The 19,507-nt window shown below is 44.0% G+C and overlaps 2 protein-coding genes across 6 annotated transcripts in view; both read right to left on the bottom strand.

The window, feature by feature from the left end:
- Positions 1-8,103, bottom strand: part of LOC132457810 (pleckstrin homology domain-containing family G member 3) — a 33,388-nt gene extending 25,285 nt beyond the window's left edge. Inside the window, exons 1-2 of one of the 5 annotated variants that reach the window (XM_060052154.1) lie at positions 7,901-8,103; positions 1,754-1,821 (exon numbers count right to left, since the gene is read on the bottom strand). In XM_060052154.1, coding sequence (XP_059908137.1) covers positions 1,754-1,802 — 49 coding nt within the window. In that variant the 5' untranslated portion in view covers positions 1,803-1,821; positions 7,901-8,103. Of the gene's footprint in view, positions 1-1,753; positions 1,822-6,177; positions 7,872-7,900 lie in introns of those variants that run through there. The other 4 variants (XM_060052156.1, XM_060052153.1, XM_060052152.1 and 1 more) reach the window with 4 other exon arrangements.
- Positions 8,104-8,874: 771 nt separating this feature from the next.
- Positions 8,875-17,891, bottom strand: spint1a (serine peptidase inhibitor, Kunitz type 1 a). The gene is made up of 11 exons (XM_060052148.1): positions 17,612-17,891; positions 16,914-17,418; positions 16,273-16,430; positions 15,827-15,968; positions 12,926-13,093; positions 12,674-12,727; positions 11,850-11,981; positions 11,612-11,662; positions 11,288-11,458; positions 10,645-10,704; positions 8,875-10,209 (listed from the first exon to the last, which is right to left on the bottom strand). The coding sequence occupies exons 2-11, from the start codon at positions 17,323-17,325 to the stop codon at positions 10,025-10,027; spliced, it is 1,533 nt and encodes a 510-aa protein (XP_059908131.1). The 5' UTR covers positions 17,326-17,418; positions 17,612-17,891; the 3' UTR covers positions 8,875-10,024.
- Between the last annotated feature and the right edge of the window lie 1,616 nt (positions 17,892-19,507).

The following is a 19,507-nucleotide window of genomic DNA, read 5'->3' as shown; positions in this document are numbered from 1 at the left end:
AGGCCCGTAATGGAGTTCCAGTCTACAGGGCTCAGAGGGAGCAGACACTGCCAGGTTCACCCAGCCCTGCCATGCCTCATCTGCATCCACAGCCCAGCGCCCAGTGGTGTGGAAACGCTGGAGTGATTGGATATGATCCACCACCACTGCAGTGATCTCCCATGCCCCCCCCTAGCCACAGTGAAATATGTAGGCTCTGCAGACACAGCTAGAGGCTAGCACTGAGGTTGGGTGTGTCAGTGGGAAGCCACGTCTTTCGAGGGAGAGCTGGTGTCGTTGCTTTGGAGAACAGCTGTGCAATGGCTTCTTACGTGATAGGACGGTCGTGTCGACCATCTTGAGTTTCAACAACTGGTTGCAGGGACCATAAAACTGGGGGATTGGTTTTATTGCAATTTGTTCCCTTTGGGAACTTGAAAAAGCCTGTCGAGTTAGCCCTCAGATCTTTTTGCCGGAAATGTTCTGCAATTCAGAGTTAAAATCCACGTTCTGCTTTGGTTCAATTCAAGTCAATAAAAGGAGTGGTAGCTGCCGAGAGCATTAATAAGTACCCCTCATTAATGCAAATATGCATTGAGGAACTACTAACAAATCATTGCTGACAGAGGTCTGTTACTTCAGGACGGCGGCTGATGTTTCTGGTGTCCTGGCGGTCCACAGACTGCTCATTGTTCACCTCGGGGGCCGAGCGCGGGTTTTTCCTGGAGGCGTGCGTCTCCTAAACCCGTCGTCTAATCACCACCTCACACTTTGCATTCTCAGCTGCTCAGTACCTTAACCACCGACCTCAGACAACGCGTTAAACACACAAACACTGGTGCAGGCTGTGGGTGGGTTTGTCTCCGGGTTAAAGACTTGTGAGGCACGAGAGATTTTATGAACATTAAAGAATGCATGCAGTCGGAGCTGAACCCACTTTCGAAGGAATCAAAAAATCAGGACACAAATCTTAAGGAGGTGGCACATGACCCGCCCAAATCCCCCCATCCCCACATCCCTGGCTGCAGGCCTCTCTTGGCAACAGCCACACTAAAAAGGCCCAGAGGAAGAGAGGGAGGGGAGGAAAAGAAACCATTGACACATTGCTATTCTTTGGCCCAGAGAGGAAGCCCAGGGCTAAATGTTCAGCCGAGAGGAGGGAAGGCTCCGGCAGTATGGGAAGGGGCTGGGTGAGCAGCAGTGCAGACAGACAAACACAAAGAGGCCCTCTGTCAATGCCATCGCCAACACTTCCACGGAACATAATGAACTGCGAAAATAATAATTGTTACCGCCACACTCCCTGCTCTCCTTCTCCCCAAGGGGGGTCAACGCCACAGGCCAGGGTTAGACTCAGTGTTGTCGGACGGTCCGACACACTAGTTTGAAGTGCGAGTGTTCAGCAAAGTGAAAAAAAAGAAAAGAAAGAAAGAAAAGGGGGATGGCCTGGCAACCGTAAGCACACAAAGAGCCTCTCAAACAGCCGAGACCGTAGGATGGGAATTCACTGGGCTGGCTTCGCTTCTCAAAAACCTCTGGATTTCCCCTTTTTCATCATTTATCCAACCTTTCACCACCGAACCCACTTCCCCTTTACTTCAGCATCGCAGTGTTTAAAGGAAATACTTTTTTATTATCTCAGGTGATTAGGTATAGAGTGAATCAAAACGTACAATACAAGATCTGTTGTTTGACGAGAAGGGGGGCGATTGTGAGGGCACACACACACTGTACAAACAGATGTCGTCTCCGAAAGATGTGGCATTCCTCTTACCTTCCCCCATTGGGTCCCGGTGGAGAGCACTAGGACGCCCCTCTGGCATGGTCCTCAGGCCTCTGAAGCTACAGAGTGAAAATAAACACAAACGGTCAGACAGACCCTGCCGCTCTACGTGGGTCCATTTCAAGCACTTGCACCAGTACAGTTTACCTTTTGTTGTCTTTTCCAAGTTGAACAAAAACTCTTGAGATTGCGTTTCTTTACTTAAAAGTTATTTTCAGTGCTGTTAAAACATTGGTGCTCTGGGAGTATTTGGAAATGGCAAAAGAAGGGCTGATAAGCCAATGGTTTTTCTCCTAAATTGGACCGATGGAGTAAGCCAAACTCGTCTGAGAAACAGTCGAAAGGGGAAATTCTTTCCATTCCATCGCTTGCTGCACTGTGCAAGCTCGTGCCAGCTATTCACCGATGTAAAGGGCAATAAGGAGCAGACATTGTGGAATAATGGCTGAGGAAATCAGCTAGGGAAGGGCAGGAAGAGACCAAACAAAACCTGCTGAAGGACCATCGGTTATTGAGGTTCAGATGCCTTCACCCATTCGGAGGAAATAAGTCAGAGAATTCCACTGACATAAGGAAAATTGCAACGACTGATTGAAATAATTGCATCATCAATCATTCAAGTCATTAACAGAAAAACTAAAACGAAATAGAAAGCATATGTTGGACTGCATCTAAATAAGTTATTTGTCACTACGCTGTTAACTTTTTTTTACCTTGTCAACTTATTTCCACACTCATCGTTGACTCACACAACAGGAAATGTCGTTAAGTTTTTTCATTCAAATCTAGTAACATGCTTTTCTCTAGTAAAATGTTTCTACCTGGAACCTATGCTGTGGACAGTAGAAGCAAGCATAACATTTCTACTAATGATCAACATGTTTCTGCCATAGCAGATAATACATTATTTCTTCTAACTGCTAACACTAAGTCCAAAACAAATACTTCACTTGGGGAAGATTCCATTTGATTAGCATGTTTGACCATTTTTGCACAAACCAGTTAAACATTAAAAGAACACATTCTCTTTGTCCCGTGCTAATTTGCCAACACTGTCTGCCTACCTTTGAAACGCATTATACTGAAGAAGTCTGATATGCTCCGAAAGCCCTTTCACATCGTCTTCATGGGGGAATTTCAATGTTCACCCGAGGTGGCCCGCATTCCTGTTAACCCCTCGTGCCAAGCGTCTTTGTTCCTAATGATGGGGTGGGTCGACTCAAACATCACCACCAGAGTGCTGCCCCGACTCACAGAATGCCAACCCCCTAGACTCCCTTACACTAAATTAGCACGCAAGACTGTGCCTGAGAATTTGTCTCCTGTGATTCCTGCCGAGCCTCCGGCCTTTCAAACATCACATGCTTGGGCCAGCCGGATCAGAGGAGCGGGCATTCTTTAGGGATTAGGATGGTCATTGTTCCCCCGGGGGCATTTGCTGTCCTCTGTCCCGAGCCGACGTCTAGGCCTGGCCACAAGCCGTGGCCGTGCCAGCTGCAAATAGGGGGGAGCTTGTCAATTAAGACACTCTGGAAAGCTGGCTGTGAAAACACAGGTACGTATGGACGAGTGTGCGCGTTAAGATCCCCACCTCAGCCACGTGCAAATCGCCCGCGCCTGTGAGGCCTTCTGCAAGGGGCATCCATGTAGCCCGCGGTTGGCTCTGCGTGATTGGTTCTTATTGAAGCGTGCTACTTGTGATATCTTTGCATCTAAGAGCAAAAAAGGAAAGTAAGTGGATTGGCCATGGTGTTCGGATTAGTTTATGAAGCGCTGCTAGAGTAGCATTGTTGAAAAATGAAACTTCTTCAAATCCCTGTTAGACGATGGGATGCAATCGAGGTTTGAGTGTCAGGGGGGCCTGTGTCAGCTGGGTGAAGTGTTCGTGTTCAAGGACCCTGAGCTGAACTTTCCGACTGGCCAGTGAACTTAGAAAAACCTCTGCTAATGCCACATAATATGAACCCTGCCTAACCACAACAGAACTCAGATTGCTGGTCAATGCCTGAATTAGCTAGAATAGGGCTTCACATTTCTTGGAAATCGCTACAAATCCATCGCTACAAATATAAATGTTATAGACCCGCACAACAATAGACATAATTGCACGCGTGCATTTTATTTCTATATATTAAAGGAAACCGCACTGTAGTCGACTATCCAAATCCGGTTTTAGAGAAATTTAGCCATCACACAAATTGAATGTTAATTTATACAATTTGCTTTGCTATGGTTTTTCTAAAGCCTTGTTTTTTTTAACGAGTGCAACGTCGCTACATTCAAATCCATAAGAAAACAACACACACAGGCTTACGGTCATGCCAAGATGGCCACCTGTGCTTGAGCCAGAGGCCAGTCAACACAAATGGAGAGCATTTGGTTCCCACAGCTGATGACTAGGTTAGCCGCAACATGAACCTCCCGCATGAGAATCTGAAGCTGGCTCGCCCTAATAGAAGACAGATGTTACAAGAGTCAATCGCATGGCTCTTAAGACACAAGTCTGTAACGCATCACTTCAACTGTTTTCCTATCAGATTGGCTAATAATCCTTCTTGTTCTTCTAATCGCTTGGCTTTGGAATAATCCAGGCTGCAGAAAAAGAGAATTCCAACAGATATATACGGCTTAAAAACACAAAACGCAAACAAAGAGATGCAGTGGACCAGATGTTGGGGGAGATAGTGAAGTCATATGAATAATGGCACAATTCAGATTGAGTCATGACTAAAATTTGCCACGCCTGCATAAAATACACATGCTGCGGAACAATCACACTGTATACACAGACGCGTGCCTTTGGGCCCCATTGGCGTTGTAGTATTGTTGTTTTTAATGTCATTCTGGGAGTGATAAGCCTAATGTTTTTGTTTACTTTCCATTATTTGCCACTGACCTTCCTGGCAAGATTAAGACAAAGGGTGCACATTGTGTTTACTAAACTTCTCCTTTTTGTTCCAACCACCTACTTTCTCTGTCTGCCCAGGAAGTGTTTAAGAAGCCAGACACCGGAAGTAGTTTGGCAATACAAAATGAAATGTTTATGTTTGGAAGGGATGGTAAACATCACTCCACATGTTATGCCACAACATGTGTTTTCCAAGATGCTAATTTCCATCTACTTTACATCTTTGGTTCCTGTTCAAACCCTGGCATTGCAATGTTCAGGTCAGGGTACATTTTCATATCCAAAACATTGTTCCCTTAAAAATCTTGCCATTAAGCTACCAGTGTTTTCCCCGGATCCAACTATGGTGTGTATCACGTAAGTATAATCCATATCCTAATAGGAGTACACAATTGGATGATACACGGATTTTAAACAACATTTGATTCTTCAATAAACGGCATGAACTTTTAAAAAATTCACAAATGAACCACTAGAAAGTAGCTGAGAACACTAGTCTCACTTTGGTACCTCTGTCTCTCTCTCTAAAAAGGAGGAAACTCCATCACCTTTTCTTACCCTGGCCCCATGCAGTGCCCATGCTCGACTGGGTGGATATGTGGAACTATGACATAATACCCACGTCTGGTCTTCGGCCAGACGTGCCAGAGACACATCATCCTTGACACCCTCAGCCAGGGACATTGACAGCCAAAACGGAGAAAACAAAAATAAATAATAAAGCCACGCAGAGATGGCAGGGGAAGGGAGTCGTAGTCCCGGCCCCGTCCCCCCCATTGGCTGACTGAGACCGAGAGAGAGACAGACAGAGAGCGGGTATTATTTCAGCATCGGTGCCATGTTTATTTTGCTTGACCTCTCCCTTACCCTCTCAGCCTTGTCTACCCTAGTGGAAACATGCAGTGACAAACAGCCTTTCTCTGGGTGCCCTCTTTCCCACATTACTCCTGCCGTTTGTCCCTGACACGGGACCTTAAGAGACTAACGACTCTTCATTCAGCCAGGCAAACAAAAAACCTGCCCATCCCCTTTTTTTACTGAAAAATTAAACATACTGCTCTAAGAACAAGCAATGCCATACCGCAAGGTCTTCCCCTTTTCTCGCGCGCGCGCACACACACACACACACACACACACACACACACACACACACACACACACACACACACACACACACACACACACACACACACACACACACACACACACACACACACACACACACACACACACACACACACACACACACACACACACACACACACACACCAGAACATTCTGGTTGGATGGGTCAGTTTGATTAGTTCATTGCACAGCTCTTGAGAACACTGATTAACACCATCGTATACCAACCACATACACCACCTGCACACACACCAGTGAAAATAGCAGTAATGACAGAATAAGTATTCCCTGCTGTGGTCAAGAAAATGCATAGCAATCTTCACTTCGTGACAAATGATCCATTACCACAGGCTAAAAAGGGAGAGTTTTTTGAAGCGCATACCTGGCAAGAAGAGATGGCAAAGACCATTTCAAATGGCAAACAACAAGTCCAGACTTTAGGTTTTTTAGCATTAAGCGGTCCTCCATGGTGCCCTACAGTGCTGAGACTGGGAAGGAGAGCGCTGTTAAATTTAGAGACCAGGCATTTCGATAAAATTGGAGCGGACCTATTTAAAGAACCATCACAGCCAGGAAGGAGTGCAACTTGGAACTGCTTGGGGCTTGGCGACATTTAACAACGCTAGAAAGAAAAATAAAAAAACACGCCACTGTTTTGAGCTCTCCAGGGTTCCTGATGTGCTTAATGACTTACACACGATTCCCTCTGAAGCCGGAGGACGCGCCGGAGTCCTGTTAACCCCCCACTGCCCGTGTGTAACCCTAGCTTCCTTTGCGCAACATCAAACTTATTTAAGTTCAACCAGCAACAGGTCTGGGGAGGTTGGTCACAAATCCCAACTAAAAAAACTTTAAAAATGGACTGGCATTTCGGAATACAAACGGATTTATGGCAACCAACGTGAGGGTGCTTTCACCTGTTCTCAAAGTGTTAAAAGCCATTCTGGCGTTCTGTAAACCAAACAGTGTAATTTGCAGCGAAGAAGGTGGGAGCCACCACAGTGCCATGTGTCGCATACCAAAGACTATAGAGGGAGGAAGCTGCGCTGTGCTGCCAGCCAGTCCCCCTTCTCCCTCCAGAGCCTGGTGGATGCACGCATCCAGGCGCTTCCCTTTCAGACCACCAGCAAGAAAGTTCCATTCAGTCCTTTGATAGAACATCTATCTGAACCGAGTCTAGGGGTCGAGGGGGTCAAGGAACTAATAGATGGGACTTTTGAGGTGCGGCTGATTGATTTTGCACCACTTCTTCTGAACAGCTGGTGAAGATATAAATTGCCCCTCGAACAACAGGCCTTTAGAGGAGCACTTTGTCCCACTAGAATGCGTATTAGAAGTAAAGAAAGAAAAACATATAGGGCTGCTTTAGTCAAGCATGAATGGTTTGGGGGGAGGGGGGAATGGGAATTGCAGTACAAAAGAAATGGCAATGTGTCAGTCAGAGTTGAGCCACAATAATCATCCAGCAAGAAAAGTTTCTACTCTGGCATACAGGGCCAACCCAACATTTATTCTGCAGCTGTAGACTTTCTGCAAAAAGTCTACAGCTGGCCAAAGTTCACTGAACACTTGGTGTGTTCTCTGACAGCGCAAACATCAGTGACTGAAACTCTTACATCCGTCAGAGGTTCAAATTAAGCCACTCTATGGTTATCTGGTTACGTTAAAGACAGTGACAGTTGTGGGGAGTATTTGTATGATAGTTATTGGTGTTGTGTATTGACCAATAGATTGTGCGTATCAGAAATGTCTGTAGCCTATGCCAACAGAAATGTCTCTATGCAAAAACATGCAATTCCCAAAGCGATCATTATGATAATGAATAATGTGAAACAGTCAAGTTAAGAATCACATGTCATTAAACGGAGGTCTCATCATTAGGTTCCGTTACTCGTTCAAAGTGACCAAAGTTGGTCGCTTCAAAAGATGTGTTGTGATTTCTGTCTATCTTATTAATGCACACACACATCACAAAAACATCCCATCATATTGCATACAACATGTGTTTTAAAAGTTAGACTCAACAGATTAAGAGCTCAAACCACTGACGCATTTTGCTTAGAACCAACGTTACAGTACAGAGGAATTTGCCAAAGTTCACTCACCGAACAATGAATTTCCTCCACCAAGCGGACTCAGTAGTGAAACATGGCTTGGTAGATCAACTTGAGGTCAGTCCTTTTGTTTCACCTTCATTTCCAAAAAGGTAAAGAAAACCCGCAAGTGAAGCGTGTTGCCGTACAAGGACCAGCTTCGCCAGCAATCAAGCGCAACGCGTCTCTGCGTCTGAAGTGGACCAACAATGATGAACAAAGACCGCCTCCCACTTCTGACACCGTCCCCTACAGTCCGGTTAGCTGCTGGGTCACTTTTTCACGGCTCGTCCTTGCGATGGTAGGGAAGGTGCTTGCAACACTTTTGGCTTTGTTTGTTTTTTTAAATGCATACAATAAAAGTATGCATGCATAAATAAAAAGCCATTACAGTATGCACACATAATGATGCATCAATCCAAATATGTCCCCCAAAGGGTTTTGTTTTCTTGTCTTTTGTGTTGTGTTGTTTTGCTGCAGGAGTGTAATGGTTATTTTTACGCTACCTTCCAATTTCAGGGGGGTCTTAAAAAGTTAAATTCTCCTCCAAATCCCCTGGCTGTGCATCTCATTCTCGGATTTAGCTGTTCAGAGATAAGCTGCGCAAAAAAAAAAAAAAAGAGTTAAACATTTAGTGCTAATTGCTGAATTATATACTTTAAATAGGCCTACTTGTTTCACTTTTTTTTTTTTTGTAACCCGTTCCTATTTGGGATCATTTTCTGCGTCGCACAGCGTCACAGCGTGGTCTCAGGTAAACGTAGCAATATCACCATCTGGTGGTTATAAATGGAAAATTAACAACAATGATAAACAATGATACGCGTACGCCTACAGGGTATCAGGTGGGCTAATGTAGATGTTAGGTCAGGTTACAAGTGGGCTAATGAAGATGTCATGTCAGGTAATTTACCTAGCAACTAATAGCCTTAGTTGCTAAAATGTTTAACGCCATTTAATAATTTTGTTCAATCAATGACTGATACCTTTTTGAATTTACTTTTTATTCAGCATAGAACTCATTGTATACATCTTAAACAGATATAAAAAACTATGCAATATATACAAAGCTAACTTAAAGTGAATGGTGAGACTGTTTCACAAATAAAGGTTGGTCAATAATGTATTAACAAACTAAAATCGTGTATGGTTTCAAAGCCACATTTTACATACAAATGTAAGCCTACTTTCAAAAATAATTATTTGTTCATCACAATGCAAACATCACATTGAATATAGTTCATGAAATAAAAACTAAAACAAGTAATCACAAACTTTGAAGTGGCTGGGATTTCATTAAGTTAACAAAGACCAATGGATGTCGGTATTTACACGTTACTCTTTACACAACAAAACTGTGAATATTCCCAAACCAAAGAACTTGTACTCCTTCCTGTGATCTTTTGAGGAGATGTGCTGTAAAAGGGTGGCATAACTGTCAACGCAAGAATTCAGTAAGGTCGGAACATTTAGTACCCAAACGAGTTTTCACATCACTTCACTTGTGATCTGATGTTATGACTTTGAATATGCACTACCCATTCTAAAAAAGATGTACGAGTATAAATTTGATTCTCTCCTGAAGTTCTGAGCTCAATGCTAGGGCTCCAAAGTCCTTTAACTTGATAGAAACACTAAAGAAAATTCACAAACTAATCAGAAGAATAACACAGTGTTAAGCCATTTTAAGACAAATAACATCCCTGTCCGATATCCCAATTACCCCGAGTACATAGCTGAACAACTACCGCAGAAACCATCGCTCATGTCGCAGCAACAAAAAAACCAAACACATTGAAAAACGCTCGCTTCAAAAAGGGGGGGGGTGTGTGTGTGTGTGTGTGTGTGTGTGTGTGTGTGTGTGTGTGTGTGTGTGTGTGTGTGTGTGTGTGTGTGTGTGTGTGTGTGTGTGTGTGTGTGTGTGTGTGTGTGTGTGTGTGTGTGTTGTTACATACATCAGGGTTTAAACTGTACAAGAAGACTGATGCCATCAGCACCGACCTTAAAAAAAAATCCAACGCACCGTTAAAAAAATAAAAGTTCAATGTGGTTCCCCCGCCGCGCCCTCCCCCGCCTGATGTAGCTCATGGTTGCCCAACGCATGCTCTGATTACGGGGCCGAGGGAGGAGGTTGGATCAGATGGGCTTGGTCGTGCTGTTGTACACCAGCTTGTCCGTGTCTTCCAAGGGGAACGCCTGGGTGCCGTTGGCCACTCGCTGGTGCTTGACCGTCTTCTTCTTGCCCTTCAAGAAGCAGTAGCCCAGCACGACCAGCAGGGCGAGGATGGCGATGCCCAGTAGGACGGCGACGGCCAAGACCCCTACAGACGTGGTAACACAGGGACACACATTCGTTGATATGTTTGGGAGTGGGATAGGATTATTTCGTTTAGCCGGGATAATTCACAGCATGGAATTTCTAAACAAAACGCTGTAAAACTGTGAAGGCATCAGTGATATCCATGGGTTGCGAAAGGAAAATGTTAGTTTCCCTGAACAGAACATCCACCCTATCCATCAGCCTTACCAACATAAAATATATAGCAGTATTAAATTAGCATTGTGACCACTTTGTAAATGCAAGGACAAGGTCATTTAAATGCAAGAGTTGACCAGGTTCTAATATTAGATACAATGCCGACAAAAGGCAGGCGTCTATCCAACTTTTGCTACACAAACAGTATGAACAGAGAAATACACTGGCCTATTTCTCTCAAGATACCATTCATTTGAACTACAAAACAATATTACATTACCTGTGTGGGCCTCTCCGATGTAACCTTCAAATGACTCTTTTCTGGCAAAAATGTCTACTTCTAAAAACCAAAAGGACAGGGGGAGGACATTTAGTAAAGTGATGTGTGGCATGCAGATATGCGTCGCATCATGTTGGATAAAATAAAATAAATCTTTTTTTTTTCAGGACGCAAAACTATCAACAAAACTGTCCTTGTGCTATCAACGTTAATTTGTTTAAACTTAAAAAATTTAAAAAGCAGACACTCAAAATAAGCAAATTTCGAAATTCACATTGGGAACCGCCAAAAAAAAAATAAATCAAGCAAAAGGGTAAATAATCAAAAACAATCTGAGAAGCGCCATGTCCCAGAACAGACAATCCGGACTAGTGAACAGCGTTTTCTGAACTCATCCAATTCAGGTTGACTTTTATGATTGTATTGAAAGTCAAGCAATTGTGCATGCATTTCTTCATGTCTCCCTAGTACCCATCATAACAAAGCCGGGTTTCCAACACACGTAATTTACCTAGTTACCAGGAATCTTTTAAGGAACTAGGTATCTTTTGAAGAACTCATTGCACTTTCAACCGCAGCAATTCCCCCCCAAGAAGTGTGTGCGTACGTGCGCGTACACTGCTGGCCCAAGCACGTGACCCACCTGTCACTGAATCGCACATGTGCATACATTCCTCTTTGGACACGAATCGGTTTTCGTTTCCGCGGCAGCCTCCGTAGTTGAAGGCGGCGCAGCTGCGCAGCACAGGGTTGTAGTACCACCTGGTGAAGCTGTTTCTGCAGTCGCCCGTCACTGGGGACTCGGTGCAGCGAGCTGGTTGGGTGGGGGAGGCAGCAGGTTAACGTTTGGGTATGAAACTGGATGTCAAATTTGGGAACAGGGTACAACTTTGGGGAAGGGAAAACCATTTACGAATCTAGTTTCTTTCACCAGAAACGGCAGAATGACGAAGAAGAAGGATATTACCTTTCTTCTCGTCGACTGGGATCTGCAGAAGCGTCTCAAATTTGTCTTTCACTGATCCAAGAGAAGGCAGACAGTTTGAATTAGTGAGGGGGGAAAAAAGCATTTATTTGTATGAACACAAGACGAGACTTTACTTTTATGGCCAAATGACAAGTCAAGGCCAGAAAATTAAGTAAAAATTTTGATTTGGCTTGATCGATAATAGAAACAAAGCCTGGTTTGCATCTTGTGCACTCACAGTTCTCGCAGTTCTTCTCGTCTGAACCGTCGCTGCACTGTTCTACCTTGTCACAGTCCAGGCCCGCCTCCAGACAGCAGCCGTTGGCACAGGTGAACTCGTCCTCAGAACATGGGACCCCACATTTCTCTCCTATTTCGCAGTGTTTATAATTCATTATTAGTGACATTATGTAAGCATAGCTCAGGTGGTGTCCCACTGGGGGATTAATGATATAACAATTTAAAATAAAATGACACACATTCACAAAATCAAGACGACGCCACATTTTTGGGGTAGTCTTGCTTTTGGTACCCTCAATTAAACTATTGCGTTGTCTCCAGTCAAAGAAAACAGATTTTCTTTCCATGACAATATTTCTATTCACTTTGTATTATCTTTTCCATTTTTGTTTATTTTTAATAAGGGTAGAATGTATGACATTGACTTGAAAAGTTGGTGAAAAGTTATTACACAGCATGTGGTATTAATTTAGGATAGACATTTGTCAACGATTATTTAAAATGGGCAGTCCAACTTTGGAAAGAAACAGCTGCCATGGTAGCACGGAGATTAACTAAAGGGTTAGGAAGTACAGGTCAGCACATTTAGAAATGAAACCATGTTCTTTTAAAATGTAACTTTTTGGTGATAGACATGGAAACCAAGTGTGTGCATTTGTTGCATGACCACAAAACCCCTCATCAGACAGACTCTGTCAGACGTTTCCTGTTTGCATGTCCTGATAAACTCCTCATCCAAGTTAAATGTAAAAAATTATAGATACATTTTAGTGTGTTCCTTTTTGTTACAAGATTATTTTTTTCTGAAAGCCGATACTTTACCTTTTGGTAATGATGATGGAATTGGTAAACCTCTGGAGGCTTTTGAACCGCCATCTGAAATAGAAAGCCCCACAAAAATCTTAGAAATCCTCTTCGTCACTTTACTCTGTTGTCGAAAATACTATCAAGACACGGAGAAGGGGCACCTGCACTAGCCTAAACCCTCATTATATTCTACGACTCATAATTCACTTTTGGGTTTCCAATCTGGAGGAGGAAAAAATACGTAATACACGTTATGGGGCTGTTTACCTGAGCCCTCACACGCGTTGGTGCACTCGTCGCGGTTGAGGTAGTTGTTGAGGTTCCCTCTGCAGCCACCGTAGATGAACTCTTCACATCTCTGAGAGGCACCGTTATATTGCCAGCGGGGGAAATGGCCACGGCACGGCCCCACCTTAACCGGTGACATACAGTGGTCTGTAGCGGGATGGAGATTATAGATATAGTTAGACATGGAAACGATTACTGAAGGTTTTCCTGAAGAGAGCTTTCAAATATTAATCGTCAACTGCTATTTATTCATCGCTCTAAAAATGGTTCGAGCTGAACCTGGGGACCATGAATAAAACAAAGAGGAAGTACATTATATAGCACAGCATAATTCCCTATGTGCAATGATAAACTGTTGAATTTTTGCAAGAAGCAGGAAATAATAATAATAAAGCAGTATCTGATAAGGCCATATATGTAACATTAAAGAGCACCTATTAGGCTTTTTCGACTTTTATGACCTATAAACGTTGTTATAATGATTTATAGTCATGTTAAACCATACTAAAGTGTCAAATAATGACGTACATGCATTTAGACATATTCCATGCTGACCGTCTGGGGTGGCTGTGCAGAGCGCTAAACACTAGGGACGCCGGTCGCGATTCACTTGTCATAAATTAAAAGATGGTCGTAGGCAGTTCTTAGGGCATTTCTCTGCCTCGTTCTCTGCCTCGTTTGGCAGAGAGAAGGAGTTGAAAGATTATTCAAGATATAAATCTGTTGGCAGATGAATTCCGCCGTTAACAACATTTGCGTTGGCGTCATCGTTGATCTAAGTGAAGTCGTTTCTCATTACTACAGGACAGAAAACACCCCGTGCACATTATCCCGACACAGACACACAGACATAGGCACTTAGGCACATTATTGTCTGCAAGTGCATTGACAACTTTTACTATTCACGACCAGGCGCGTCGTTAGACCTGGGCATTCAAGGCTATAGCCCCGGAACTTTAGGGAATATCCCCGGATCGTGGTGCCGTCAAAAAAATTAAAAAACATAATGCTGAAAATAGCCCCGTACAGTTTACTTCTTTGTGGTTGAATTACCAGCAGCCACAGATGCAACATTGTAGCGAGTGGAAACCGCAAAAGTGTATTCAACCCGGTCCACTTGACATCGGGTAGGCGCATGACTATTTGGCTACAGGCTATTCTAATGTCTCCTTTTGGCTGCTGGTGTATGTGGTGCCCTATCCTTAACAAACATTAACCTACTCAGTAGGCCTGCCCCGACGTGAGTCAGACATGACGATTGGTCTTTCCTTTACTTCTCAAACTACGGTCAATTGCATGTTCATCAGCCCGATTTTCAAATTCTCTCGGGGGAGAAACCCCCGAAAAAGGACTCTAACTTCAGGGCTACAGCCCCGAATGTTTTCAATTGCTAGCCACGCTCCTGTTCCCGACTATCTCCAGCCATTATTTAAAAGTGGCAAGTATGGTTTTGTTTCCCACATTTTTTTGGGATTGTGGGCAGACAGCCGACGGCGTTTCTCTGTCTGTCTCTCACAGTGTTACACAACTGGCAGAGGCATGTGGACCATTCCAAAGAAAGCAACAAACAAAAGGCCGGAAGTGATGCGCTAGGCTCCTGCTTATGTAATTCATTACCATATGGTCAATGTGTCATAGTCTCATACTCATCAACTCTTAAGCACCTTCAGGGTGACACCATCATTATTTGGAAACATGCAAACCCCAACCTGCTCCCGTCAAAACGGAAACGCACAGCTAATGAAGTACGAGGAACTTGAAAGGGAATTTGAGACTTTAGGATGGCGGTTTCTGAAGAACTGCTACTGCTTTTATCTTGTGTTTTACAGCTGTAATCAATATATTTGTTATAGAGTTTGCTAATGTGTGAGAGGTGTAATGTATAGTTGCTTTGCATTCACCTGTTTCACGTGAGTCGCAATTCTTAAATGGAATGGGCTGTTCCATAGGCTTTTCTTAACGGATTATTAGTGAATTGGCTAAATCAAAAGGCAAGATAAGTTCCATTAAGATGACAAAAGGAAAGCTCTTTTGTATTAAAATCAGGACGGAAGAGTATCATGGCACGGCAATGCTGCCTTGTTTGTGAAACCCAAGCTGAAACCTGACTGACAAGTTTGGAGGAATCAGGGGTGGGGGTTAGTGTAGCGAGCTGTACGGCAGCAGTTACACCACAGGGAACTCCAGATAAAACTGCCACTTACAGGAGTTGTATGTCTTATGGAAAAAGGTGTGGTTTCCTAAGAACTAAGAAAAATAGATAGATATCTTCAACGCAAAGTATCTTGGATTTGTCACCTAGCCCAGGGGACTGGTGGCATAACTTAAAGATTAACACCCTCAACTTGTTTGAGCTTGTGGCGCTAATGTTATTTTGGATTTGTGTATTCGACACAATATATTTGTTTGAGGCACCCTAGAAACAACCTTGAAAAGGTTTCTGAGTGTGTTTGTACAACTACATAAGATAATTGTAAGCTCAACGCAGAGAAAACTGCTCATCGTAGTCTCACACCTAAATGTGAAGGTCTTAAACAGGAAACAACAATACGATTCGCAGATGACACGATTCGTCTTCAACCCACCACAAACCATTTCTCACATTAGACTAAATGAAATGTGTACATAATATAGAGAGGCTACTTCAAAAAAAATAAAAAACTCTTAACTAAAGAAAAACCAAACCAAACTAAAAATTAAAAAATGCCCCTGAAACCTAAAAGCTCTGAGTATAAGAAGCAGGTCGCACCATAACGCCCGGAACCCATTTTATCTCCACCATCACATTCACTAGTCTAGTCCTCTGGCAGAGTGGACCAGACCGCGGTCAGTGTGTCCCATAATAATGGAGTCCTGCTTTGGGGGTGTAGGACTACTCACCCTTGGATTGCTCTGGGTTGAGGACCAGCACGGTGACAATGGTGGAGTCTGACTGCCCGATGGTGTCTACGACCGTGAGCCGGAACTTGTAAATCCCAGACGTCAGGTTGCTCACCGAAATCGCGTCTTTGTAGGGTGTTTTCTGAAGAGACGAGAGACCACTTTACAGTTGCAAATTTTAGACACTTACATTAATCTAAGCCCATAGGTGCGTGTGCACCGCTCAAGCCCCCACAAAACACCAAACGATAGCATCAAAAGGTCATCAGCATAAGACAGTTTTTCTTTGCTCTGTAATAAAACACATCTCAGTTCAGTGGAACTTAAAAAAAAAATCCATTGATAGGCCCACCACCCCTCAAGTACGATTTATACTGTGAGGAGGTTATTGTCGATGGTCAGTACCCTTCAATGCTCCTCAAACCACCACCACCGCTGAGGCTCACCTCTATGACAGCATAGGGGTTCCCCGTCACCAACTGCCATTGGAAGGTCTCGATGCCGTTATCGTCGTGGCTCTCGATGCCGTTCAACGTCACCCCATCCTGGGGCTGCACCACTCGTGCGGAGCCCCCGTTGGCCACCGGTGGATTATCTTCTAGGCCTAGACGGAGAATCAACACGATTTATATTTTTACTACCAACAACAATAAGATCACTACAAAAAAATGTATTCAACATTATTAAAGCTTGGGTACATGCACTACTTTGTCTTGTGTTTTGACCATGTTTGAATGAGGGGGGTTGGTTGGGTGTGCTTTTGTTTTGGCCACCCTCATCTCAGGTAATAACTGACTCACAGACAGAGCCAGGTCTGTGAGTGTCAGGCGTGTTTCAACATGCAGTAGAATTCTAATGACAACGATATTCTCCTACAAGCAGCAGGACCCCAAAATAATCCTTAATAGCAAAAAAAGAAAAGAAAAAAAGAAGAGAGCCACACACAGCCTATATCTAGTTCAATGATTTCATTAAAATTAACAATGAAATGTAAGCGACTGTTATTGTGAATGATTCAATAACACGAGGTATTGGTGTGGGGGTAGTGGTTGTTGGGGGGGGGGGGGGGGGGTGGCGGTGATCTTACTAGGGTTGCTTTCCACAGCCAGGTCGCTCTCGTACACAGAGTTCAGAAAGTAGTTGAAGTAGCCGACCTTCCCGACAAAGCGACAGACGTACTTCATATTGTACAGACAGTCGAACAGAAAGCACGACTTGATCAGGCCGTCCTCGGCTCCACGCTCCATGAAGGCGACGTTGCACTTGGAGTCCTTACAGCAGGAGAGGACGCAATCCTTGTAGCGCCCGACCTTCGGCGAAGAGAGGAACGTCGCCCCGTCCTTCACGGAGCCGTCGGCGTCCAGGATGAAGTTGACGCGACCTTGTTTGTATTTCGCCAAACATTGCTCCCCGAAGTTTTGTCCGTCCGCCCAGAATGTGAACATCAATAGAAGGAGACATATCGGCCCTGCGTGAAGTGCTGCCTGTAGTACAGTCATTGTTGTATCAAAGAAAAAGGTCAAATTGGATCGGGCAAAGAATATAGTCCTTCGATGTTGGTCTAGCAGTCCTCAACCTTCAATATAAGGAACCTGGAAACGAAAATAGCAAAGGTTGTCAGATAAAGCGTCGATAAGGAGTGCGCACTGGGGAAGTGGTAAAGGCCGCGACTTTTATTCTAGGCCGACCCATTCATTTAAAATAACATCCAAAACTAAATGCAAAGGTATCGATAACTTCATAAATGTAGCTTTATGGTGTCTTGAGAGGAACAATGTGCCTTACCCTTTGATGTCTTTATGAATTGAATTGCGTGAGTCAATCCTGCCACAGCCAGGTGAGTGACTCAACCTGGGAGATACAGGAAGTGAAATTGTACACCCCCCAGGTAGGCTGATGCCACGCCCTTTAAGTTTGGTCGGTCAAATGCCCTTTGTCAACTTAAATACGAAGTAAAACACCAAAGTCAATCATGTAGTCTACTTGTTAAGATCGTTGCCATGCGCTTTCCTTTGAAGGTTACAATGGTTTCGATCTGATCACAACCTCTTTATTGTGTGACGTATGAGTGGGCGTGGCATTAACACGTCATTGAAATGTTATTTTAAGGTTGGCCCCCATAAACCATGTCTCATTACTTTTCACATCGTGTGGCTATACGTGGAAGACAGTATACATTCGATACCTCTCACACACTCTCTCTCTTTTCACACACACACACACACACACACACACACACACACACACACACACACACACACACACACACACACACAAATTCAGACATGAATTGGCAAACAGTCAATTTATGACATTGTCTCCTTTTAACCAGATGGTGGCGGTATATTGCCAACCAAATGAAGTTTCTGCCTGACGATTCCAGTCACTTTTATAAATCATTAACTTACAATAACAACAGCATTCCTTTTACTGCAGATTAAAACTCTCACAATAGCCTTTCTTGTAGTGGTACCGGTGACTCATTGAATGAGCCATGATTACGAGACAGAGACAGAAATATGCTCTTATGTCTATTGGCACAGACAGAGACACCTGAAGTTCTCCTCAACCGGGCAAAATAATAAAAAAAAAACATGGTTTAAAAGCTTTATTCATCAATCTGTCTGCGTGTCTGTCTGTCATGTCTGTCCACCGCTTCCCGATGACATCTGTCTGGTAACGAGACGTCCAAATGAAACAACAGAGGTTAAGTTGAGATGGAGATGGGATCCCCCCCCCCCCCCCCCCCCCACAATAAGGAGCATCACACTCCCTTATCTCCATCACCCATGACTTTGTTTTTTCAGCTGATTAGCCTGGGCGGTGGCAGGGGACGGGGATGAATGAAGCGGTATGTCTGGAAAGGTGAGCTGTATAGGAGAGCTCAATAATTCAGTGTTTGTAACAGACGGTGCATCAGTGGGTGAACAGACAGGGCTCAGGCGGAACAATGGGCCCCGCCAGAGGAAAACAAAACCCAAGTGGAAGAAGAAGAAGAAGAAGAAGGAGAGTCAATAAATAAACGCCGTACCTCGCAGGCTGTATATCGTAACCGGATCCGTGGAAACTCAACCGGCGGTCTCCTTTATCCTTTTTAATAATTTGACGTGTTTAGTGTTTTGACATTCGCCACGTTTTGACCGTGACTCACTCTTTTTTACTCACTCAAACGTTTTGACTTTTCCTTTAATTTGAGAAGCAATCAAGCCCTTATTATGTTGGAGGTTTGACTTTCAAATGACCAGAAGAAGAAGCAGAAGTACTTAGTAGGCGGTCCATCTATTATTTAGAAGAGAGTAACCGAGGATGCCCATTTGACTTCAAGGTGTATTAAACCTACACCTGATGATGTCTGTGATAGTAGTGGTAATTGGCAGCGGAGTCCTGGCTCACCTCACAGGGGGACCCAGTCATTGTTCTGTGTTCAGACCAACAGAGGAGCCAGGGTTGCTGCAGTCGCCCCTCTAGAGCTTCACAAACCTATTCCTACGTGTTGTTCGTACTCAGCAGTGAGTTGGTTAAGGAGAGTTCCCTGGTTCGGACCTAACTCAAGTGTGTGGTTCTTGTGGTGGGGTTCAAAGGTGTTCACTGCAACAACATATAGTGAGCCATTCAGAGGATGTCATTTGCCTGAAGCCTGATCGCTCCATGCTGCGCCCTATGCCCTTTCCCAAGTCTTTA

This window comes from Gadus macrocephalus, chromosome 5 (genome assembly GCF_031168955.1).
Source record: "Gadus macrocephalus chromosome 5, ASM3116895v1".
NCBI lineage: Eukaryota > Metazoa > Chordata > Actinopteri > Gadiformes > Gadidae > Gadus > Gadus macrocephalus.
This window is presented reverse-complemented; position numbering and strand designations above follow the sequence as displayed.